The following is a 26,847-nucleotide window of genomic DNA, read 5'->3' as shown; positions in this document are numbered from 1 at the left end:
GTAGAATTTATTCCCAAAAGGTGCCTCAAAATGGTATGATGGCAAACCACTTTCCACTTGCACGATGAAGTCAGCACAAGACGGCGACACCGAGAAGGCAGGGCTAGACAGATGTCCTGGGAGAATGCTGAGGACAGTGCCTAACGGTCACAGGTCCCCTGAGCCATGTGAGGTCGAGGACTGTGTTCTGCACAGCGAGGGCTGTCAGTCCGTTACCATGTCAACTGCTTAAGAGGGCAGCTCAGGCGACCAAACCCAAGAGCTCATCTTTAGGGGGCCACCAAATGGGAAAAGCTAACAGTCAACTTACTTGAACTGAAATGACTCACTAGAACATTTTCTTCATAAATGGCACTCCTTTTGAAATCAAATGATTTCCTTATTCAAAGGAAATGTGCAAATATGGTCACCTGGGCTGAGTTCTAAAGACAAGGTACAGTGCCCACTTCTGTGATTTAATTTTTCATCCCAGGATGGATCAAAGCAATTTGACCAAATTATGGTCATCCTTTAATATTGCTGAGCTGTTCATTCTTTAATTTCAGTCCATTCTAAGTTTTTATTAAAGCCTCTATTCTGAAATTATTTCCCCTGCTGGGGCCTCATCCTTGGCTTCAAGCACAATTTGCCCCAGGCCAGAGCCAGAGATGTGACTGGACTTACTTGGCTCCTCTCTGCCATGAATACGTAAGAATTCACTGACTTCATTAGAACAATATCAGAGATTCTCTAATGACAGGAAATGAGGTAAAACTCAGAAGAAAGGGGCACAGGTGAGTCAAAGTTTGTACAGGAAAGGCAGCTACACATTCACACAACAGCCACAGAGACACCAGACAATGGGCCCTAAATGTAAGATTCGACTTGGAGCTGGCTTTCTTTCGCTGCGCTCTCAGGGTGCTAGGCACACAGCAGCCCGAGGGGGTAACGCACTCAAAACAGCTCTGCTCAGTCTTCTCCCACCTCCTTGAGTCAGCAGAAGAAAATCAAATGAAAAGACTAAAGACACTCAGCAAGAGCACTTATATACTGATGATTTAAAAAATAACATATACTAAATGTTCCAACATACAAAAAGCACAGAGCTAGGCAGCTATAATGGAATATTTTATATAATATACATTATATATAAGAACACGAGATTATAATCCCATATGATAGAAAATACATACTCACAAACACACACATACATGAACACATATGTTAGCTGAGTCTTGCCATTCCAAGTATATAATTATATAGAATTATCTCAAGTACTGAATTAGTAGAAACAGAACCACGGATTCCAGGAAAAAGTTAGGGAGCCTCATCCATATTTTATAAACTGACTTGTAAAGCATAACCTTGCTTTGTATGTGTTCCCGTTTAAAGATACCTTACTTGAAATACATTATTGACTTCCAAGCTAATAGCACTATAACTCGTGCCTAAGTGAATTTAGGATATACATTTTCCTCAAGGTATGACACAGCTTTCTTGTGCTTAAGAAACCCAGGCTGTGCTTCAGCATTATTCTTGGGGGTCAGTATAAATGGTAAAATCACAACAAAAAGACCCAAACTGTAAAATGTAAAACCTAGGATTTTGTACAGACTTTGAAAGATAATTTGGTTGTAGGAGGAGAGCTAAAACAATACAAGCCTTGTCCTATTCCACCTTAGCTGGGACAAGGGTGGTAATGAGTAGAATGAATGCAACAGGAAGGAAGCTACTAAGTAGTAGTAAGAGATGATAAGGAAGGATGGAGGGATAGCTCAGAGGTTAAGAGCATTGGCTGTTCTTCCAGAGGACCTGGGTTCGATTCCCAGCATGTATGGCAGCTCACAACCGTCTGTAACTCCAGTTGCAGGTGATTGGACACCATCACACAGACATACATGAGTAGGCAAAACACCAATGTGTACTCACAAAAAATTTTTTTTAAATCATTTTAAATCATTTAAAAAAAAGATGATGAAAACATTATTTTAGAAAAATGTCATGTAGAAGAAGATGGATTGATGGGAAGGGAAGCCACTGAAGACTGATTTTAGGAAATTTGTTTAAATTACTGTAACTTGGAATTAGTTAATAAAGACCAAGATAGAGAACAAGGAGCAAAGACAGACAATAGACAGACAGATAATAACAGATAGACAATAAGATAATGGACAGATGATAGACAGATAATAAGATACTTAGACGGATAATTTGCTAGACAGACCCTAGCAGAGATGATGGATAGATACATGATAGGTAATTGATAGGTAGGTAATAGATAAGAGAGATGTAGGTAGACATAGGTGGATAGAGATATATCTCAAATTTAAGAAATGCTATGACGGAGCAGCGACTGGATTAGAAGAGAACAGAAAGGGCCACAGCACTCCAAAGACTCCGGGATTAAAGACCTCTTCTGGAAAAGAGATCAAGGGCGGCAGTGATGGGGTGAGCACCAAGCTGAGAAGGAGCCTGGTGAGAAATCAGAGCTGGAGAATATTGAGAAAAAGAGATGTGTCCCAAAGAAGTTAGAAAACAGCACAGAAGGACATTCCACTCTTGGTGATGCAGTACTGCAGTGCAGGGAGCAGATTCAGTTCCTGGATGACATACCTTATTTATTTCTTGTGTTAAAGCCTGAACTGAATAGACGTTCAGACTTCCATTTTCCATAATAGATGCTATGTACCGACCGTGTGGGCTAATTACTGATGAGCTAATTCCTTCTTCGACGCTCCCAATTTCAAAGAGAAGTTTACAAGTCTGTATGTTGACAAATCGCATGATCCCATCTTGACTGAGCACACCAAGAACCTGAGCAAACAGAAACGATGGGACTGTGACATTTGAAAGCCCAGCGCCTGAAAGTTCATATACACAAAGAGGAACTACATACGTGTGTACACTTACACGCATGTCATGTCAGTACATTTTAAAAGTAATGCATTCATTTTATATCATTTCTAAGAGGGCAGCTCAACTTCCAGTGAGTCGTTACACATTTTAAAACCACTAATGATAGCTCATGTGGATGTGTGTGACTCTGGCCACGTGGTATGGAACACACCCTGAGAAACTATGGAAGGCTTTGGCTTCCCCAGGCAGGCCACCTCCTCTGAGACTCAGGGGTCAGCTGCTGACCCTCTCCCCCACACTGGCTGTCAGAGCGAGGAAAGGGGCGCATGTGCTCTTGGTGAAGGCTCCCCACTCTCCACCAGTCTTCAGCTGCTCTAACTGCTACTTGGAGAATGGACTGAGATTATGGATTCTATACTAGATTATGGAAGAGGAGTAGCTGGGAAGCTAGTCTTCACAGGGAAAATCATTTAAAGTCATACAACTTGAAAACGTTACACCTGTGGGCTATGGCCAATGGCTGTAAGCTACAACCGCATACAATTCTTTGACACTCCAGCGTCATGTTGTTGTACGGCGTCAACAGGAAAAGCGTGCTCTCTGACTGGCTGGCGGGCAGGGCACAGCCCTCCACATGCGCAGCAGCAGGTGCAGGCTGTCTTGACGGCAACTTGGAAAGACCCTGTCCTAATTACAGATGCCTTTGGAAATTACTTCAACTCTGAGATTTTTATCCTACAAATAGGATATGGAAAATGACATTTGCAAAAACTTAGTTATCCAGTGAGGCATCATTTCTAATGAAAAGGACTAAGAATAAGAGCCCAATAACGGAGGAATAGTTTAAAGGAAATACAAGAAATATTATGAAGCCATGAAAGAAAGATATTTTGTACTAATATAGAATAATTCCCAAATTCAGAAAAAGGTATACGGCTGTGTGGACAGAGAAAACATGTTCTAGATATACATGTGTATAACAATAGTAGTTACAGGGCAGGAGAGAGTGACCAGACAAACAGGAGACAGGATGGGGCTTACCCCCGATCCTTTTCTGGAAGTTTTACAATTCCAACCATATGAATGAATCAACAATTTAGAACTCTTAAGTAAAACAGATAAGATACCCATGAACATACTGCATGTGTGTATAGCTACATGAAACACATATGAATTTTACTTTGAAATTCATGACTGTGACTGTCAATTTAAAATAAAGTTAAAGCAATTATTTATCAGTAATATTAAATAAAGAACACAAGATTTTGAGTTCTTTTTTCAACTCTAGATTCTTCACATACACAAAAAAAATACTTAACATTTTAGGATCATGTCAGTCCTGCTGTAAGTTACGTAAGAGCTGACGGAGATGGAGCTGGGATGCAGTTGGGGTGGGGGCATTACGGGGAGGTTGGAAGAAGGTAGTGTGGGTAGACATGGCTAATAGACACTATATAGATGTGGAACCTTTCAAAGAACAAGGGCTATTGAAAAAGAGAAATGCTTGAACAACAGAGCCAACGTGGGTCTGAAAGCGGGTGCTGGCATTTCTGTTACTAACCTGATTGGAACCAGCATCAAAGCTATCAGGAAGGAATTCCAGGTGGCGAACAGCTCGGACCTTAGTAGGCATCTGGATGATTCTGAAGAGCTGTGTGGCCTCCAAGCACCACAAATGCAGGTGGTTGGATTTGCCTCCGGCAGCCAAGATCCGGCCATCTCTACATTTAAAAAGCAGAACCGAAACAGTGAGGGGACACAGGCAGTGAACTGCTTAGGAAGCAGTACCCCGCAGAGCTTCCTGTGAGCAAACTACCATCATGATGACCACCGGCGCCTCTGGCCATATACAACTCCCAAACGCTGGGGACATGGCTATGCTACCAAGGATCAGAAGGCTACATGTGGCCAGTGGACCATACAGGGTGGCTCAGGCTTACTGAAGAGTAAGAACTTTTACCTGTTGCCTTGAAGTATCAGCTTAGTTTGTTGTTGATTTGTTGAATGAGTTATTAGGGGCTGAGGAACATTTACATTTTAAATACATTTTTTTAAAAAAGATTTATTTGTTAGCCAGGTGGTGATAGCACACGCCTTAAACCCATCACTTGGGAGGCAGAGGCAAGCAGATCTCTGTGAGTTCGAGGCCAGCCTGGTCTACAAAGCGAGTTCTAGGACAGCCCTTTAAAGCTACACAGAGAAACTGTGTCTCAAGAAACCATTTGTATGAATGTTTTGCCTGAATGTTTGTATGTGCACCATGTATCTGCCTGGTGCCCTTGGAGGCCAGAAGAGGGCTCTGGTTCCCCTGGAACTGGAGTTATGGGCGGATCTGAATCACCATGTAGGTGCTGGGAACCTGTGTTCTCTCCAGGAAGAAGGCAAACAAAGAAATGAACTTGACACCAGCTAGAGAGAAACTCGGTACAGCTTCAGTAGAGGCCACAGAAGCTGGGAAGAAGACTTGCTCACTGAATGACATGAAGAGATCAACCAATGCAGGAAGATCTGGAGAAATTCTCCAGTAAAGTGCAGAGGAAGGAATGCAATTCTTAGATAGGAGACTAAGAAACCACTCAAGTATGAGGAGAGCAGAGGGAAGAAGAAGAGAGGGAGGCCTGTGGCAGGTGACATCCTGGATAACAAGGCAGGAGGGTGGATTTTACTGAGGGCAGCGGAAAGTCCAAAAGGGAATGAATAAGAAAAGTGATGTGACCCAGTGTAATGGTGAGCCAACTCTACTCTAGGAGTTTGGCAGAGACACATTTAGGAAGCAAGGATAAAGACAGAGACCAACCAGTCAGTATATTACAGTCTCTGAAAGAGACTAGGGTGGCTTGGATTAGGGTAAGAACAAAAACCATGACTAATTCCATACACAGTTTGGTAGAGTTGGTGAGATTTCCTAAGGCCTCAGAAGTGGGGAAATTCGATAACCCATCTCCTAGTCATCCACTGGGCCTGGAAAGGTTTATAAAGAGTGACCAGCCATTCTTTATAACCATCATTTCTGACCACATTAAACTCACTCTTTAGAGAAAGAGCTGATTGTAGGCTTGGAACAATCTGGAACACTTAGATACACCAGAGAGCCCAGGAGCTCTGGCAGTACCACAGATGACCGAGGAGGCAGTATCAAAAGGATTTAAAACAAATTTGAAGAGGGTCCCGCTGGTCAGAAATGAGAGAACCGGGCATCACTAAAACTCTTAACTACCATGGCTTGAAACTTCCCAACAACAGTAAATCCATGAGTTTGAAAAGATTAATGATCGAAAAAAAGAGTTCAATGGCCATTTGGAAGATGCCAATAAACTAATGCATTACTTTGAAAACTGGTTTTAAAAAAAAGAGAGAGAGAGAGACACTAGGGAGGCTGAGACAGGAGGATTTCGGTATGCCATGAATTTAAGGTATGCCTATACTACAGAGTAAGATCCTGTCTCAAAAACAATTACAAACAAGCAAAACCCAAAATAACAAAAAAAAAAAAAAAAAAAAAAAAAACAAAAAAACAACAGAGGGAAACAGGGGTGGGGACCAATTTGCCCTTCCACCATTTTCCGTAAGCTATGTCAAAGTACAAACGGCAGCAACACGAGGCCATTTGCTTTTACAGTTTCTAATTTGTAAGTGAACAGCACCAGAAGCAGACGTGAAGGAACAATAGGAAAGACACTAGTTAGTGAGGGGGTGTTTCAGAACTAGCGCTATTAATAAGCCGAGAGTGAAAGAGCGAGGTCATCTACTAAAGCAAGGAAGGGCAACAGAAGCGCACAGCATTACTGTTCCAGTGCCTCAGCCACGCGGGGTTCCACCAAGTCCCCAGAAACAGTGGCCCAAGCTGCTCCCAATGAAAGCGCACATGCTGGCACGTCTTCTTCCCTTTACCTAGGTCAGGTCTAATACAGGGGCAAGCAGTGTGCCGGGGACACAGACAACAAAGATCACACTGAGCAGCAGCACATGGACACAGAGCAAGATCAGAGTATAGAAACAATTGCTCTCACACCTTCTCCCCACCGTGTGTGTGTGTGTGTGTGTGTGTGTGTGTGTGTGTGTGTGTGTGTATGTGTGTAGATATAGGTGCATGTGGAGGCTGAAAGACACTCTCTCTCTGAAACAGGCTCTCCATAGCCTGGAACTCACCACAACAGCTAGGCTGGCTGGCCAATGAACCCTACAGACCTGCTTGTCAGCAACTTCCCAGTGGTATGATTACAAGAATACACTATCACATCTCGCTTTAAAAAACAACAACAGCGAAAACCCATGGGTTTTAAGGATTGAATTCAAATCTCCAAGTCATTGCAAATATTTACTGATTGAGCAATTTACCCAGCCCCTCTACAAGAAAAACACTTGAGCTGCACCAACCAAATGAGATGTGTGAAGCTTGCCGTGCCCCTAGTTGGAGCCCAGCTGTCATCAGCACCAGCTACTGGGCAAAGCACAGACATTGGCAAAGCCTATATGACAATCTTAAGGAATGCTTGTTAAGTTGTAAAAAATTGATAATAATATTACGGTATGTTCCCCAAAGGTAGAAATGCACATGGAAATATTTGCCAACGAAATGATACAGTAAGCTTTGCTCCTGAATAATACAACAGAGAAAAGGACAGAGACAGAAACAGGACCAGAATCACAGCTGGTGAGTCCTAAGCAGTTCATACGTTCCTTCATTTTCATATATACTTCAAAGTATGCACAGCAGCCAGGCAGTAGTGGTGCACACATTTAATCCCAGCACTCAAGAGGCAGGGGTAAGCCAGTGTGGTCTATAGAGCTAGTTCTAGGACAACTAGAGCTACAGAGAAACCTGTCTTGAAAACCAAAGTTTGCATAATAAAGCAAAGCAAAAAGTCTGCAGATCACATCTAATTCTGGAGGAATTTTTTTCTTCAAGATTCTGAATGAAAATTTAGAATTTTTTAATAAAAGCTAAATTCTTAAAAATGCCTGTTACCTGGTCACAGCAAACACTTTGTATAGGATGCTAGAGCCTTCAGGTGGAGCTGGCAATTGGTACTTGCAAAACAGAGTATCACACTCCCAGGCAAAGATGGAGTTGTCTTTAAAACAGCTGAGGATCGTGTTACTGAATGGGAGAAAGAAAACCTAGAGACAGAGAAGAACACCTTTCACCTTGGGTCTACACAGTCCTCTGAAATTTAAAACTATACACAGTCATTTTCTCTCTCCTTATACTGGAGAAAATACATTTTAATATATGATAGCATAGTACCAGTAATCATAAGCTATAATTAACAAAAATAAATGACAAACCCTTTCAGCTAAAACATTGACTACAATGACGAAATACACAAAATTCTAAATAACAATTTAAAATTTGTCAGCTTATATTTAAAAATTCTGATAAAAATTAGATGTCTCTGAATCAAATGTTTTACAACTAGTAAACCTATTTATATACATACACAAATTACACACGTATTTACGACGATACAGTTGCCTGCCTATTGTCCCACAGATGTGCCGAAGATGAAGTTTACGTTACCTAGCAGCATGTTGTAAAGCTGTAGCACAATTCTCTACTCAAATGTCTGTGACGACGGCAGGTCACAGACCTGCAGTGCCGGTTGTATTCTGTGATGTTGTATTCAGCATGATGTAAGGACCTAACATGGTAATAATAAGTGATGCTTCCAGTCCCCACATCCACGCTGCCTTTACTCACTCCTTCAGATCATAATCTCCCACTTTTTTAAGTGTGCTGTTTCACACTGCAACAGCTTTAGACATCTCATGCTCACATGTGTCATGACTCCATCAAGAGTCCTCCTCACAGAGTGACCGACCTGCACCACCTAGACTGTGTAAGTATGTTCCCATGTTCACACAACAAAGCTGTTCAACATGCATCTCTCAAAACAACCACATCGTTCAGGGATTATGATCCTATATTCAGACAAATACTATTAAAAACATTAACCGCGCTAAAGAACACTACACGTTAGTGGAAGCCTAGGGCGAGGCTCTGTCAGTCTGCTGCTAGACAAGATAATGCAACTCGCCTCGAAAGCCTCAGAAGCATCCCTCCTGGACCAGCCAACTAATTTATAAGAGTAAGTCCTCTGGGAATAACTGAAAAAGTGAAGATAAATGTAAATATTGTGTATACAAGTACAATGAAAGTATACATACAACCACATTTTATTAGAGATGGAATTTACTTAATGGACAACTGAGGGTGGATTCCACTGATAGCAGAGCTGAAAATGGCGTCTTTTATCTATTTCCCACTGTTCTGTTACATAAGCTTTAATCAGTCTCTTTTTTAATACAAAAGTTTTGCTAGGGCTAGGGGTGTGGGTGTGGCTCAACAGCAGTGATTGTCTAACAGGCCGGAGGCCCCTGATTCCATCCCTAGCACCCCGAAACAAATAACAAAACACTGAAACTGATCACTGACAGCCTCAATATAACTCTGAATTTATCTGTGCACCACACATATACATGCATATGGAATAAAGCACTATGGAACGTAACAGTCAAGGTCACTGTCAATAAGACACACAAAAGCCTAACTAAAGCACATCAGATGCCGACAGAGCCCGATGGGAAGGGCCAGATCCTCACTTGTGCTCAGCTCACACTGCCACAGGCCATCCCTGGACCTTCTGATACAGACTCACTATGTGAGAAGATTTATAACACAGTCTTAGAGAATCTGCAATGAATACATTACAATCCATAATGAACACATTAAGACACTTTCAAAACCGGTGTCAAAAAGTGACTTCAGAAAATTCGTATTTTAATTAGCAGTCTTTTTTTTTTTTTTTTTTTTTTTTGTAGAAAAGTAATAAAGTTTATTCCTACTGGGAGAAGCAAAGGCTTAAAAGTTAATGAGCATCAACTGCTATTTTAGGTGAATAGCTGTGATAAGATTATTGCCAGCATGATTATTCATTACCAGATTTGTGATTTTAATTGCTAGATTTTAATGATTATAAAATTGTTCCTAATGAAACATGTCATTATTATTTAGATAATGTCATCTCCTGACAACATTAAGTGCTTAGAAAAAAACTTCAAAAACTTAACGAAATGCACAGGAGGGGACAGCTGAGCTCCAGGGGCTGGACTGGCTTCCTCGTGGAATATGAAAACTCCAGCCATCTGTGTTCGCCATCTTCTGTTGCCATGACAAAAGACTGTTGGCTAGGTAATTTGTAAGGAAACAAATGCAGTTAGCTCACAGTTCTGGAGGCTGAGAGCACGCTGCTCCTGCTGGGCTCTGGCGAGTCTCTGGCTGCATCCACACAGCATCACAGGGGCAGTGTCTGCAGACGGAGCCATCGTGGAGACACACAGGAAGCCAGAGGATTTCTCTCGAATTCTGTCATCTTCCTTTCTACCTTCCCTTCTTTCTCTCGGGGTTCCTAAGAACACTGAATCCTCTCAGGCGGTGGTTCTCAACCTTCCTGATGCTGTGACCCTTTAATGCAGTTCCTCATGTTGTGGTGACCCCCAACCATAAAATTATATTCATTGCTACTTCATAATCATAATTTTGCTACCGTTATGAATCATAATGTAAATATCTGGTATGCAGTGTATCTGATATGTGACCCTGTGAAAGGGTCATTCAACTCCCGAAGTGGTCGTGGCCCACAGGCCAAGATCCACCACTCTAAGGGTAGACTGTCTTAAAGGTTCTGCTGAGCACCCACACGACCACATCTGGACACATTTCCAGCACACATCTTTGGGAGACAAGCACACCCAATCCAGCATTTGCTGGTCAGTTTGAGGGGGTGTGTGATGGCTTATTAAAAATTAAGAAATTCCGGCCTTCTCTGTGGTAGAAGTCTTGCCTACCATGATCCCTAGCACGGAGAAACTAAAAGACAGACCCAAAGCCAAAGATGGCAGCACATTCCCGTAATCCCAGCATGTCAAGGCTGAGGCAGGATAGAAGTTAAGAACAGCCTAGGCTAAATAGTGAGACCTTATTTCAAAAACAAAACCAAAACCAGAACAACACAACAATCCAGGACAGTAATAGTAACAAAATGGAAGCCAGGCATAATATTTTACAGAAATATTAAGGAGTGTTTACTGTGTAGAGACTGACGTACAAGAACCTTTGTTATGAACCATTTTCTGAGAGATGTCATAAAGGGTTTTCCCATATATACTGAACAAAAGTAATCATGGATACAAGGATATTCCCAGCTCCTAACTGAAGAATTGAATGTAACTCAGCATCCTGAGTTACTAATCTGAGGAGGTGTAACTAGTTTACCTCTGTAATTTAAGCGGAACCTTCATTGACATTGATGATACAGACTCTCAAAGAAACTTTGGGCCTTTCACTATGCCGTAAATGTCATAATGGCCCCTTTAATCTAAAGGCGTGTCCCACTATGTGTTTCCGTGACTGGTTCCAACTAAATCACAGTGCAGTACTATGGACTGCTTTGCGGTAGTCGGGTTTGGAGTCCGAGCACAACCATTTTATAAGCTACGTGGCACTGGACGAGTTACTTAATGACCCTGAATTTCAGTTCTTCCTTTTGGAGAGCAGCATGCCGTTTAGGATTATTTAAGATGAAAAATAGCTAATAAGCCGGTTCTGGCGGAGTTTGCTTGCATAACCTCAGCACTCGGGAGCCTAGGGCAAGAAGGTCAAGAGCTGGAGGCCAGCTGGACCCCACTTTCAGCTCTAGACCAGCCTCAGCTGCACAGCCAGATTCTGTCGTAGAAAGGAAGGAAGGAAGGAAGGAAGGAAGGAAGGAAGGAAGGAAGGAAGGAAGGAAGGAAGGAAGGAAGGAAGGAAGGAGGGAAGGAAGGAGGGAAGGGTTAGCTGCATGCTAGGCATTCAGCAACTGGCATCTCTTACTACCTGTTTCTGTCTTTGGTTTAAGATGAGGTCCTCACTAAGCTGCCTGGGCTGGCTCTGAATTCAAAATTCCCCAGAGGACTGGTTCTATAAGTAAAGGCACTTGCCACCAAGCCTGATGACCTGAGTTCTTTTCCCAGGACTTGACATGTGGTGGAAGAAAAAAACTGACTACTGAAAATTGTTCTCTGACCTCCACATGTACATCATGAAGGCTTGTGCGTGTGCATGCACATGCAATAAATACATGGATGCAAAATCTATTTTAAAAATACTGCGTTATATTTAAAAAGTCATCCTGCCTCAGCCTCTGGAACATTTGAGATGAGGGTGTGCACCACTGTACCTGGCTGGCTTTTAATTGCTGCTATACTACATACAAAATGCAGTGGAAAGAAGTTTGGGGTGGCAGTCCTTCAAAAGCACCTCAAGAGGCTGGCTGGAGGCACAGCTCCTCCCTCAGCAGGGCACTGGCCTAACACATGGCCCTAGGTTCACCCCCACCCCACCCCACCCCAGGAAAGAGCCCACAACACCAAGAACAACAAAGAACGCTGGACTCAAAGGTCCATGGTCACTTTTCTGGACGTCTTAGGAGCACAGATGTTTCAGACTTAGAGTTACTACCACCTTGAGTAAGACGATACCTACCACAACAGGATGTGGTCTGGCCAGCAGCGCATCCTCAGATACATTCGTGCTCTGGGCTGTGCCAGTTCAGTTCAGTTCAGATAGGGCTGCCAGTTAACTAAGGTCAGATCATCTTTTGATATAAACTGAGTTGAACACCTCTAATTTTCAAAATTATTAGTAAAGAATTGTGCACCTACAGCTCAAAAGAAAAATACATTACTATCCAGATTTTAAAGAATACATCTAGAGCTGGGCGGTGGTGGTGCATACCTTTAATCCCAGCACTTGGGAGGCAGAGCCAGGAGGATCTCTGTGAGTTCAAGGCCAGCTTGGTCTACAGCGAGAGATCTAAAACAGGCACAAAAACTACAGAGAAACCCTGTCTCGAAACCCCCCCCCCCAAAAAAAATGCATCTAGAGAGAAGCTCGGGGTGCAGCCCAGTTGGCAGAGAGCTTACCTACCATGCATGAAGCCCTGGATTCGAGCTCTATCACTGAATAAAGTGTACATGGTGGCATCCCTGTGATCCTTGCACACTGGAGGCAGAGGCAGGAAAATCAAGTTCAAGGCCATCATTAGCTATAATGAGTTCAAGGCCAGCCTGGGCTATGTTAACTTGCCCCAAACACACACATACATACACACATACATACATACATACATATATACCAGTTTTACTAAGCACCATTTAAAGTACTGCATATATTATCACCTTAAACACTGAAGTCAAGTCTGAAGTAGGCACAGCTACTATTCTGATCTTACACTGGCTAAAATACCACGTGGAGAAGACTACCAGGAATCTACCCAAGCCTTGAGACTAAGTTCCTGCTTTTAAGAAATACCAGAGGACAGGAAATAAACAGTGATGGAATGGTAGGACCAGTGCAGCCTGTGAAGCCTGTCCCGAGGCAACTGATCTTAAAAAAAAAACTGGTATCACACACAGACAAGCAGAACAGGACACTGTTTAGATGAAAAGTGCCATTATGAATTAACACCACAGTGAAAAAATCATCAATGTAAATAAAGGTCCCGTTTAAATTACAAAATCAAAACCTGGAATAAAAATATCCTGTCAGTTAAAATTCGATCAGAATTAAAAAAGTTTTATTTTGAAGACTGGGTTATGTTTAGCTTCCATTTCCAACACTATACACCAGGAACAGAAATTATTTGGCCATCTCCAAATTTTGCATAGCCCAGGAGCAAAGAATATTTTTATTACTTATTCATTCTTTTTATTTTTTTATTTTAATGCCTGGCCTCTAACTGGCTACACAGATCAGGTTGGCCTTAACTTGAAGCAATCCTGGGGCCTCCTGAGTGCTCAGATTACAGGCCTAGGCTGCACAGCAGGCTATTTTACACGTTTAAACAGTTTCATTTTAAAGGGCTATATGTGTCCATCCTGTGGGTCCCAGGGATCCAATCCAGGTCGTCAAGCCTGGTGGTAAGTGCCCTTTCTTGCCCAGCCATCTTGCTTGCCCAACTATCTCTTTTGTAAAGAAAGAGTTTGCTGGTAACTTATAGACTACGGGGTTCTATTATTTTGCAATATATTTACATACATGCATCACGGTACACACATACACACACTGTCTCTCTCTCTCTCTAACTGGATTCTCATACCACTAAAATCTGGAGACGTTTTTAACTAAACGTCTGCGTGACCCAACACCGTTCACACGGCATCCACGCTAAGAGCAGAAGGCTGCTGTCACTGTCCCACAGCCACCTCCAGAGGGCTCAGCCCCACTCCTCTCCGCTGTGGGATTACAATTCCATTTCAGTGCTAACGCAATTAAAGAAGAAAAGACCTACTAAGACTTTTGGTTCATGTCCCCAGTGAATATGCAGCCTACAACTTCCATCTTCTTTTTAATTATTCAAAGCACGCTAAAGAACTCTGGGACTTCCATGGAGACCGTGTGATCAATTTTTGGTTGACATGCACTATTAGCTGCTCATGTTAATAACGAAGAGAATAAAGGCAACACCACATTACAACACAGCCCAAGTAAAGCAATTCATCTCACAGGAGACACAGATACTACTAAAAATAGTATTTAGCTAATCAGAGGAAAAAAATACTAAACATGGAAAGCAAAATAAATGACTCTTTTAAAAGGTAGTATATTTACATATAGGATACTAATTAGTGATTAAAAGGAACAAAATACATAAAACAGGCCTTATATAAATTATTACCAAATAGTTCAATTTATATGAGTTTCATAATAGAAAAACCAAACCGTAGTAAAAATATCAGAAATACTCATGAAAGGCTATGAGCATAAGCAGTGAAGGGAAAGATCCAGTGCCCACTGCCAAGTGGCTTCCCACATACTATGCAATTGTGAACTGAGAAACGAACAGGAAGGAACGTAATAAAATAAAAAGAATTCAATGCATGTGATTGTTGGCTATATCCAAATGGACTTTCAAGTTAGTATGTGTGCATGCAATACTGCATCCGGGTTTGTCTGGAGCACGCCACCCTCCTCTACCCACCCTTCAGTTCACGGGTTGGCAGTCACTCTGGTGATTAAACGTTAGTGACAGTGACTTCACGGATCTTGACTGGCCGACTGCCTTGCTTTATTTTAGCTTTCCTTCTGGACACCTAAGAGGATGTATGTTGTAAGTTTTGGTCAGCTTACTCCTAAAATAATTTGGCTTCACTCTGCAGGGATTTTACTCTCATGTTAAATTATTTAAGAAGCAGTGGCCACTGCTACCAGCAAAAGTCACAAGACAGCTAAGACTTACTGTTTGGTTAAGGTTAGACAGTTGTGAACCCAAATGTTAGTGGGAATAGCCTGGATTAATTAAACGGACACAATGCTGTCTGCACAGCTCTGCTGTTCCCGCTGTGTGAGCTGCCGTCAGGAAGAGTCAACTCAATACACACTCACTTTACCAAGTTTTCCATGCAAACAAAAAAGACTCCTCAATAAAAAGAACACCTCCTTTGTGTGTGTGGGGGGGGAGGATATGATGGAGATTTATCAGGCGACAGTAAAGCTCACCCACACAGGTCACAAACGTACACATCTGTCACACTCACCAAATGACGTGTAGGCATTTCATGTGTGAATATTCTATCAACAAACAATTCAACCACGATCGACTAAGTGCAGGCTTAAGTACTTAGGTACAATGATGTTTGCATTTACATTTAAATTGACTTTAAAATACACAAATAACAATCAACGACCAGAGGGAGAGATGATCAATCATATCCTAACATGTAACAAACTGCACAGTACACTAACATGTTAATGAAGGACTCTAGATGACAGGTATCCGTGTTCAATGTGAAATTCTTATAAATCTGCTGTATGCTTAAAGTTGTTGATAGCAAAATTGGAAAAGGGTTCACAACTAAAATATCTTAAAACCTGTCACTTTCTTAGCCAGGCGGTGGTGGCGCACGCCTTTAATCCCAGCACTCGGGAGGCAGAGCCAGGCGGATCTCTGTGAGTTCGAGGCCAGCCTGGGCTACCAAGTGAGTTCCAGGAAAGGCGCAAAGCTACACAGAGAAACCCTGTCTCGAAAAACCAAAAAAAAAAAAAAAAAAAAAAAAAAACTGTCACTTCCGACAGTGGCAGTTTCACGGCTATAATAATTTAAAAGAAGAATTTTGGTGTTCTGAGTTAATCCCGACTATCTATTCTGCCGGTGTCGTACTGTGAGATCACAGCTACTGAAGACACAAAATATCATCCGATTCCGTCCCCCTGAATCCCTTGACCAAGCAAACATAGGGAGAAGCACAAAGCAGGACACTGTGGCTGACCTTCTGTATCCCCACAGACTGGCGGATGTTCAGCTTTCTCTTCCTCTGGAAAGTATCCAAGTCCCAGAGCTGAGCTGTGTCCGAGGAAGTAGTGATGGCGTATCTTCCGGACGCGTGTACAGAGATGGAAGACACTGACGATTCATGTCCTCTCATCCAGCTAACCAGCTCCTTGGTGACTGTGGTAAGAGTGAGATTGTTACGTGTAAAGCATCACTCACTGATAAACAAACACTATACATAAACACTATTTGTGGGCTAATCCAACTAATGGACAGGGACACAAAGGCACCTCCTTTAACACTGCCAACGATGGGAGCCTGTGGGCAAGGTTTACCACAGGGGGGTTAGTAACACACAATCACGGATACTCCCTAGGAGAGTACTGAGGGTTAAGAGTAGTCTCAGTGAGGACTAGAGCTTGGGTACCGTCCCATGGTAACAGCTTTATGTTGCAGTATAGCATATCTGTGTCTCCGATTTACTAATAGTGTGAGGCTATGATCTACAGATGGGAAGAGGGGAAGTGACTAGACAGGGTAACAATCCAGACAAGAAACAGGAGCTTACACTAAGAAATTGGCAAAGGAAAAAAGGATCACATTCAAAAGCTACCAATGCTGGAGAAATACCATCGACGCACTGAGCTACGGCTCCAGTGGTTCCAGCTCAGCCGTCAGCAGCTGCGGATGCTGTTACATCGTGTGATAACGCACAGAGAAGAACAGACTTAGCACAGTGGGGAAAAGGACAAACGTGATTTAAATAACTAAGTGTGCCAGGCACAGTGACACACACCTGTCACCCGGGAGCACTTGGGAGGTTGAGGCAGGGGTTGACTCTAAGTTTCAAGTCAGCTTGGACAGCATAGTGAATATGAGGCCATTTCTGACCCCACAGAGAGATCCTATTTCAAAAGAAAGAAAGAAATCAAGCCACACAGATAATCAAAACTGAAATGAATTTGGGCCAGGCGTGCTGGCTCAGCACACGTCAGGCTAAAGCGGAGAAGCTGAGTCTGAAGCCTGGGCTCCACGGCGAATTCCACGTCAGCTGGGACTACACAGCAGAACTGTTTCAATACATAAATAAATAAATACTAATTAAAGGTTTGACTTTGAGGCAGTCCTGTCTCGTGTGTGTGTGTGTGTGTGTGTGTGTGTGTGTGTGTGTGTGTGTGTGTCTGTCTGTCTGTGCAGAGAAAACAGTCTGGTAAAGCAAATAGCATTGCCACTGAGGAACTAAATCTGAGTTTTATTTTATCCTCACACTTGTGTGAATGTTTCTAAATTGTCAATATTATATCACTTTTGTGATCCAGATTCTTCCTCCCAGAAAGAGTGGAAGTGAGGAGAGAAAGAGAGCAAGACAGAAATCTTGGAAACGTTAAGATACAAAGTAGGTCAGAACTGAAGACAGAGCAACGAGTTCCTTGGGGAAACTGCAGTTTCCCAACCCCAGCCTAATGCCCGCGACTGCTCTGGTTCCTTCCTCTTGTTCTGCAGTGAAATGTGAGAAGCGGGGAAACACTGTGAGCTTTTCATAAGCTACATTTAACCCACCACTTTTCAGTACCGTCCCTTTCAGCCTAGGCTGGAAAACTTCCCCTTTTTTATGAAGTGCAACTTTCTTTCTGCTATTGAGTAGAAAATTAAAAGCTGGCCAAAGATGCTGTAGTTCTTGGTCTAGAGGTGGAGCCAGTGAGATCTGTCCCTTTCAGGATAGCATGGCCATTGGTGTCCCTGCTCAGGCTTCTTTAGGCAGCCATGTTGTTGAGGTATCATGGGAGCAGCAGCTTCCCTGTCATTTCTAGGAGACTTGGTCTCCTCTCAGACTTCCTGGTCAATCCCAAGGTTTGTTTGTTTGACTGGCTGGTTTTTAGAGACCAGGTTTCTCTGTGTAACAGCCCTGGCTGTGCTGGAACTCACATTGTAGACCAGGCTGGCCTTGAATAGATCTGCCTGCCTCTGCCACCCGAGGCCTGGGATTTTTTAAAATATGGATTATGGGAATTGAACTCAGGTCCTCATACTTAAAAAACAGGCACTATACTACCTGAGCTATCTCTCCAGCTTCAATCCCAAGTTTTGGAGGTTTTTGTTTTGTTTTGTTTTGTTTTCGTTTTGGTTTTCGAGACAGGGTTTCTCTGTGTAGTTTTGGTGCCTGTCCTGGATCTTGCTCTGTAGACCAGGCTGGCCTCGAACTCAGAGATCCTCCTGGCTCTGCCTCCCAAGTACTGGGATTAAAGGCGTGCGCCACTGCTGCCCGGCTCAATCCCAAATTTTAAGTGCTACTGAGAAGCTGGACAGCAGGTTGAAGACCAAAACAATCAGGGGGCTTTATGACCTTGGCGACTCGGGTCTTGTTATCGTGGGGTAGGAGGCACAGGAGTCATCATTTGTTAATGGATGCTGTGAGGAAGCAGACACAGACAGACAGAAAAAGGTGACTAGGAAGCTGGGAACTGGAGACAGCATCTAAGGAACACACTGGGGTGTGGGGTTCAATGAGAGAGACTAGGCTATAAAAAGATGGAGTGAAGACAGGAGAAAATGGTGGCCTGCAAAGAAGCTAACTGTAGGCATACACAAAGACTCAATTTCTGAAAGAATTTTTGTTCCAGCAGTGCTGACTGGATTTCTAGACACTACTAAAAAACACAGTTATTTCTGCTTATTTGCATGTGGAGTACGGCACAGACATTCCAAGCTTGAATTCTGGTTGCTTTGCTTTATATAAACCTAGGACACTGGTCAGTTATCTCACTGCCTCAGTTTCCCATTCTGCAAAATGGTGATGATAACAATATCCATCTCAGTTAGTTATTAGGATGAAAATAAATCAGAACATATAAATTCAGAAAACAGTCCTTAAAGAAGACTAAATACGAGCATTCGACATCCAATCGTACGAATGACTCGCTGTCTCTTGTCTCTATTTTTTAATCCGCAGCCCTTCGCTCGGACATGGTGAACGGTTATCGGTAATGCGGGCGTTACCGCTACAAATGGAGGTCCCACCGAGATTCCGAGTAAGAAGGACCAGCTGACGGACACTCTTGGAAGGCCGGCCGGCATTTTAAAGCCCTTCGCTCGGACATGGTGAACTGTTATCGGTAATGCGGGCGTTACCGCTACAAGTGCCCTCAGCTGTGTATTGCATCGAGGATAAGATGGCCATCGATGATAAGTACAGCCAGAACAAAGAGCACAGGGACTTCACCCAGGACTTCAAGGAGAAGGACAGTTACAAGCCTGATGTTAAGATTGAGTATGTGGACAAGACGGGCAGGAAACTGATGCCCAAGGAGGCTTAAGGCAGCTCTCCCACTGCTTCCACAGGAAGGGTTCAGGCAAGATGAAGACTGAGCGGCAGATGAAGAAGCTGGATGAGGAAGCGTTCCTGCAGAAGATGAGTTCCAGTGATACACCCCTGGGCACTGTGGAATTGCTCCAGGAGAAGCTGAAGACCCAAAAGACACCAAACCTGTGCTCAGTGGAATCAGCAAGAGCATGAACGCAAACACCAAATGAAGTCACCTTCCTCCCTGCCCTCCCATATGTTAAATAAAGTCCCCTCATTTTTTCATAAAAAAAAAAAAAAAAAAAGAAGACTAAATACAATATAACTGTTCATTGTCACTATTATTAACACTAATCATATTTGTATCTTTTTAAATATTATATACCATCAATTATTTAGTAACAAAAAATACAATTAAATTTTTTTCTTTTCACTCCCGATTGATTTGAAGAATAAGGGGTTTAATCTATAATACTCCAGAATGCCAACTTAAAAAACATATGTAATGTGGTATGAAATATATGGGACTTGGTTTGTTTGTATTTTTTGTGGGGGATAACTGGATAGTAAGGAATTTGGCCTCGAAAGATAGGTCTTGTTTTTGTCCAAACTCACGGGAAGTAATCTTGGAACTCCTGGAGTTTCCCACATGACAGGAATATCTTTATTATAATATTCAGTTGCCCCTTAGCTACAGATAAATGGCTTCTGTTAAGGACTCAGAGTTGGGTCTGGTCTTTACTGAAGGACCAGCAACATTAACAGACTGAGTATCAGGAAGGCAGGAGGACTGGAAACGGATTCATCTAAACAGGCCTGGTGATAATGGTGTGAGAGATGTTACCGTCAGATTGCCCTCACATCTACACAGAGGCAACAATTCAATTAATCATGTCTGTGTGATGGAGCCTCAATTAAAACTTTTGACACCAAAGTGCGAGTGAATCTCCGGCAGAGTCAGGGCATGGAGATGCTGGGAGGGAGCTCATCACAGCAGACAACGGAAGTGTTCTTTAGAAGCCTCCCAGATCCTATCCTATGCATCTCTCCCACTGGCTGGCTCTAATGTGTAGCCTATATTAAGACAATGCTTTCTGAAGTTCTGCTGAGTTTTCTAGAAGGTTATTGAAATCGAAGGTGGTTGGAAACGCCGACTCCAGAAGCAGCTAACCTGAAGCAGGAATGGTCCTTGGACCCCAGGCTCGTGGCAACCTGAAGCAAGAGCAGTCTTAAACGGACTGCTCCTGAGACTACACAGACGGTAAGGGCCTTGCAGTATGCTAGTCTATATTTCACTCTGCTTCAAAGGACAGAGGACTTCTTACCTGTATCAAAACATTTAATGGAATAGTCAGCTAATGCCACAAGGAACTCTGACTTCCTACGAAGATTAAAGGCCATGGCTGTGCAAGCTTGCGCTGTTCGCTGAACAAGAGTAAACCTAGTAAGAAATAAATAGCTGCATTAGTATCAGAAATTTGACCAGTGATGACAAACTTTACAATGGTGGAGTCCTGAGAGGAGAAAATGAGACCTAGAAGATGGTGGGCCAACAATAGACAGGAAGGTCTAGGAGACGCACTGTGGATAAGGAAGGCATTCCTACCATGTGTAAATTCCTATCACGTGTAAATTCCTATCATGTGTAAATGCCACGGTTAGTTACCTCTCAGGGACTGTACTAAGGAGATGACGGGATTCTACTTTTGCAGACAGGACGCCATTGCTACGTTTCTGTTAACTGAGCACAGTGGAATTACAACTGTCTTTTGGTCAGATGTTTGTGGAAGCAAGGACAGTTGACAGACAGGGGCTGAGGAGAAAGGTGACTGTCTGTATGCTTCCAGAGAAAACACCAGCCAGAGACACCAGCACACAGCGGAAAGGACACATGGGAGAGGCCATGCCAAGCCAAGAGAGACCTGGCATGTGTTACACACGGGGGAAGAGAAGGATCGGGGGTTCGCAAGTGTAACAGGAAGACAAGAACAGGAATCCTAAGTGTCTGGTGTGATTAAGTGAAATAATACACAGCGAGTTCTTAAGAGAGAGCTTGGCATATAATTAGAACTTCATTTACAAAACATTAAGCTTCCGAGCTTAGGAAAAAGGGTAGGAGCTTGAGGATAGGGAATCTTAAATCTTATCCTAAAGATGTTGAGTTCAAGGCTCCTGTACAAGATTTAGAGCCATGCTGTCCAAAAAAAAACACTACACAAATACTACACAGGCCCAGGTGGCTGAGGAAGACTGGATAGGACCACTGGGTTCACTGCTGTTTTTAGTAAAGAGCAGAAATGATGGTTAGAAGATTTCTAACAGACTGCAGATAAACCTGTGGCTTCTTCTCCTGAACGATCATTGGGAAAGTCACCAAGACCATGTTTCATACGTGTCCAGCACCCAGTCATCAAAGTCCGTCCACATCCCGCCAGCTGGCTCACAGCACGCTTGACAGAGGGATGGTGCAGACTCACACCTCCGCCATGCTCTCCCCTCTCCCTCCGTCTGCAAGTTCCACTGCCTTTCCCTCTCAACAGCTAAAGGACAGTTTTGTTAGTGAACACCCCACTGGCTGCATCCAGGTTCTGTCTTTGGCAGGAACCACACAGAACTGTGCATTTACTCTACCTAGTCACACAGATTTTTACTGGTCCTATTACCTTTAATCATTTGATTTATAAAGCATGTGCCAGGTCTTTTCATTTTAACCATTACTCTGTTGCTCCTATAATTAAGAATTCTGTGGTGAGGCTGGGGGTATCCAGTGGCAGAGTGCTTACTTGTATAAAGCCCTGAGGTCACACCCCAGTACCGGAAGATAAAATAATAAAAAGAAGAATTTGGTGGGGAGAAAGATTTTTGACTGTGCCATATTCCAGTCCGCAGTAAACAGCTGCTTACAGCAGGAATGTGTGGACTTTGATTGACATCAGAGGGTATGACACATTACTTTCACAACTTACTTTAATGCTCGAATCATCTCCACATGGGCACTCCTTCAAGCTGGCTTCTGTGTCCTGACACATCCTTACTGCTCTCTGGATAATTTTTCTATCTATGAAATGTTAACAGGCTCATCCAGTACTACACCCATCTCTATTCTGAAACTGGTCATTTCTGCAAGGATCTCCGGCTTCTTCTATTGAGGGATAGCTCTTGGAATCTAAGAACTGGCCATGAGGTACACTCACTGCTCCTGACATGTTGTTCTGGCTCTGAGAAGACGATACTATACATGTGTACTGTGCTCATACTCCCACAGACGGCTGTGTTTATTTTTATCTCTGCTCAGATATTCAAACCCAGAGTCATGTGACAAATCCGACTCTGATCTAAAGCCGTAGGGTTCATTTTACTTTCTTCTTGTCTTTCCACTGAGTTCTCTTCCGGTAGGAAGCCAGGTTCTTATCTTCCCAGTGCTGTCTTATTTATCAAGACTGTCTGAGCTAACTCCCCATCACCGACACTGGCCCGTGCAGACATCCTCCCACCTTCCCACCTTGCCTCATGGCGTGGAGACTTAGAGATCAAGCCTACCTAACCGCTTCTGGACTAACGGAAGAGGAAGGAGGATGGTGATAATCCTTGGTGGTTCTTGGAAATCAAGTTTCTAAATTGCCTAATGAAGTGCCAGAACTTAACAATAAATTTGCAGTCATGGAAAATTTAAATAAAAGAAAAAGTAAGCAGAGCGGGCAAGACACCTCAGTGGGTAAAGGTGCTTGCCATAAAGCCTAACAACCCAATTTCAATTCCTGGGACCCACATGGTGGAAGGTGCGAATCAGCTTGTGAATGTGATCCTTTGACCTGTACATGCAAGCTGTGACATGATGTGCATGCACACACATACAGACACACATAAGATAAATAAAATGCAATGTAATTTCTTTTTAATGAAAGGGAAAAAAAACAAGCAGTCGGGATGGTGGCTACCAGCAACAGGGACGCCAACCCAGGCTGTAAAGAGACCCAGTAAAACCCTTTAACCTTCCTTCCCTCATCTCCATCAGCACTGAAAGCAGCACTCAGCAGCACTTTGTAAATCAGCGGGAGGTAATGGACTAGTCAACAGTCAGTAACTTCCTGAATGGTAAGGGCCATACCCAAAGCATCTGCTTACCTGTTTCCATGCAAGTCAAAAGTATAGATGTTTCCCTGGTGGTCCCCAGCAATGAAGGAGTCGCCTGAGCCATCAAAAGCCACATTCAAAAACCGCAAAGCTTTCGGGTGATATTCAGAAGTGCTGTGAACAATGTTCACTATAATTCTGCCAAAACACAATGATTTAAACATTACATTCTAAGTCACATAGCGGTTTTTACATATAGGGTTTTACTGACAGTGTTCTGCCTGCTTATTCTTCCTGGTGCTCTTCCTTCTCTTCCCTTGACGCCATCTTATAAAAACTTCTAAATAGTTCGGAAAGCCATTCATGAGAGAAACTAGCATTCATTTATTCATTAATTATTCTAAAGCTTACTGTCAGAACTGAGGAAGCCAGACATGAGGACAAACTGATAGACAAGATTCCTACCCTGCTGTCACTTACAGATAGATACCCAGGAACAGCACATGTTATGACAAACAGGCAACAGGGTATAAGAGTCTGTTTCTGTAATATAGAATGCTCCCAGATGAGTTAAATGTATCTCCTCCTCTAACAGACCTGCACAGTACCCCAGCAGGAGTGTGCTGAGAGGACTACTTGTTCATCACTGCATTCCTGCACCTGACCTACAACACACGACACACTCTCACCACATCTGTGGAGTGCTTTAAGTTGCTCTTTCAAACCCCCATGAATCACACTTCTCAAACGGTAAGAAATGGAGTTTACTCTTCAATATTACCCTATAGAGACATGCAGCATGAATAAAGCTACATGAAAGTTCAAGCATCTTAACCTTAGTCTTTAAATCGCTCATCCAGAAATACAAACACAAGCATGCAATTAAAATAACAATGCAAAAGGAAAGGTGTACACATGGGAAAAACTATAAACACATATCAATACCGCTAGCTGTGTGCAAAGAACAGGAACATGGGTGACTTTCTCCCATTCCACTTTTCTACATTTGATACGTAGTTGTTAATAATCATATACTACTTTCATGGGCAAACTTTGTAAAGAATGTACAGCAATATTTGTTTAAATTTACTGTTTTTTGAGGATTCTTGTGCCATGCATCTGCTGAGAAACTGTTTATAAAACTTAGAGCATTGGGCCTGTGGGATGGCTCAGCAGGCAGAGATGCTTGCCACCAAGCTTGGTGGCCTGAGTTTGATCCCCTAGGCCCACATGATGAAAGGAGAGAAGTGCCATCCACAGTTGTCCCCCGACTGCCACATATATGCCAACACACACACACACACACACACACACACACACACACACACACACACACAAAATATCAGAAAAAAGCTTGCAGCCCAAAATGACTCTTCAATATAGAGTTGCAGACTGATGCATGCCTATAACCCCAGGACTCAGGAGGCGGAAGCAGGAGGCCACGAACCTGACTTGGGTCACACAGTGAGATCATATCTCAAGAACAAACAAAAAAGAGAAGAAAACAGGCATAGTCATTCTGGTCTTAAAGAACGGTACAATCCCATTCTGTTTAAAACTCTGTGTGTGTGTGTGTGTGTGTGTGTGCGCGTGCGTGCGTGCGCGCGCACTTACATGCATGAGTGTGCACATGCCTCGCATGTAGAGGCCACGGGACAATCAGTGCTCTCCTCCTACTGTATGGGCCCTGGGGATTAAGCTCAAGAGGCCCAGCTTGGCCGCAATCTCCCTCACCTTCTGAGCCTTCTGGCCAGCACCCCTTCTTTATTTCAACAACAGCATTTAATCGTGAAAGTGTTATCTTTTGTGTATGAATCTTCTAAAAATTATTTGTTTTCTGCGTATGGGTCTTTTGGCTGAATGTATGTCTGCACCCAGCCCACGCCTGCTGCCGGCAGATGCCAGAAGAGGGGGCTAGATTCTCCAGGGACTGGAGTTACAGATGGCTGTGAGGTACCAAGTGGGTGCTGGGAATTAAACCTGGATCCTCTGCAAGAGCAGTCGACGCACTTAAGCCCTGAGCCATCTCTCCAACCCCTTGTATAAGAGTTTTAATATTCCCAATTAAGATCTCATTAAAAAAAAAAAAAAAAACCTTACGAAAGTGTGCTAAATTGATACATGGATTAAATATTTTCTCCAAGGACTGAAGATGTATGTAGCTCATTGGTACAGCACTTGCCTAATATGTACAAGGCCCTAGGCTGAATACTCGGGAGTTTTTTCCTCATGTTTATCTAAATATACAGCTTTTTAGATTGATTAGGGATAGAAAAAAAACCCTCATTTTTATGTAGTTCCATGGTGTTAAACATACAAACATTAGCGGTGGTGGGACACACCTTTAATCCCAGCACTCAGGAGGCAGAGACGGGCAGATCTCTGAGTTTGATGCCTGGTCTACAAAGCGAGATCCAGGACAGCCAGGGTTACACAGAGAAGCCCTGTCTCAAAAAACCAAACAAACAAAAAACCAAAACAACAACAATAACAAAGAATTAAGCCAATCACGGTGGTACACATGCATCTGTACATCTGCAATCCCAGCACTTGGGATGTGGAGGCAAAGGATCACAAGATCGAGGTCACTGTCAGCTAAAATGGTGAGTTTGAGGCCAGAAGAGGCTACAGCGGACCCTGTGCCCAAACAAATAAGGGCATAATAAAACAAAAATTATCCTGAAACAACATCAGCGTATCTTTGGGGCTGATGGTTCAGTCAATAAAGTGCCCCCTGCAGAGGCATGGGGACCTGTGTTTGGATCCTCAGCACTCACGGAAGAGCCTGCATGGAGGCTCACATCCATCACCCCAGCGATGGGGAACTGCGGACAGACAGCTCCCTTGAGTTCACTGGCCAGCCAGTCTAGCTAAACCGATGAGCACCAAGTTCAGTGAGGGGCTATGACTCAAAATCTAAGGTGGGGAGCAATTAAGGACAACTGATGCTGATCTCTGGCCTTCACAGGCACACCTGCACACACACACATGAACACAGACACAAATAACATATAAACACATACACATGAACAACTAAACTCAGAGCCAACAAATAACTTTTCCCTCTCAGCCTTTTTTTCTGTAACATTACAGTTTGGTGACAAAAATCAAATAATGATTGTTCACAATATTAAAAATAGCCAGACAAAGTGGACCTTTAATTTTAGCACGTTGGAGGCCCAAGCCAGAAGGATCACAAGTTCCTACCCAGGCTGGGATAGAAAAGTGAGACCTTGTTTCGAAACATCAAAGCCAGGCTGTCATGATGGCTCAGCCAGTAAAGGTGCTTGCGGCCAAGCCTAAGGACCCGAGTTCAATCCCCAGGAC

At 43.1% G+C, this 26,847-nt stretch overlaps 1 protein-coding gene across 3 annotated transcripts in view; it reads right to left on the bottom strand.

Annotated features, from left to right (window-relative positions):
- Tbc1d31 (TBC1 domain family member 31) overlaps positions 1-26,847 on the bottom strand; it is a 62,369-nt gene that overhangs the window by 32,692 nt on the left and 2,830 nt on the right. For all 3 annotated transcript variants that reach the window (XM_028871894.2, XM_037197794.1, XM_028871895.2), the window contains 6 exons: positions 23,572-23,718; positions 20,772-20,887; positions 16,144-16,322; positions 7,805-7,956; positions 4,397-4,556; positions 2,593-2,793 (listed from right to left, as the gene is read on the bottom strand). In XM_028871894.2, coding sequence (XP_028727727.1) covers positions 2,593-2,793; positions 4,397-4,556; positions 7,805-7,956; positions 16,144-16,322; positions 20,772-20,887; positions 23,572-23,718 — 955 coding nt within the window. The remainder of the gene's footprint in view (positions 1-2,592; positions 2,794-4,396; positions 4,557-7,804; positions 7,957-16,143; positions 16,323-20,771; positions 20,888-23,571; positions 23,719-26,847) is intronic.

The sequence above is a fragment of the Peromyscus leucopus genome, chromosome 20 (genome assembly GCF_004664715.2).
Source record: "Peromyscus leucopus breed LL Stock chromosome 20, UCI_PerLeu_2.1, whole genome shotgun sequence".
Classification (NCBI taxonomy): domain Eukaryota; kingdom Metazoa; phylum Chordata; class Mammalia; order Rodentia; family Cricetidae; genus Peromyscus; species Peromyscus leucopus.
Note: the sequence above shows the minus strand (reverse complement) of the source record. Positions and strands in the feature narration are given on the sequence as shown.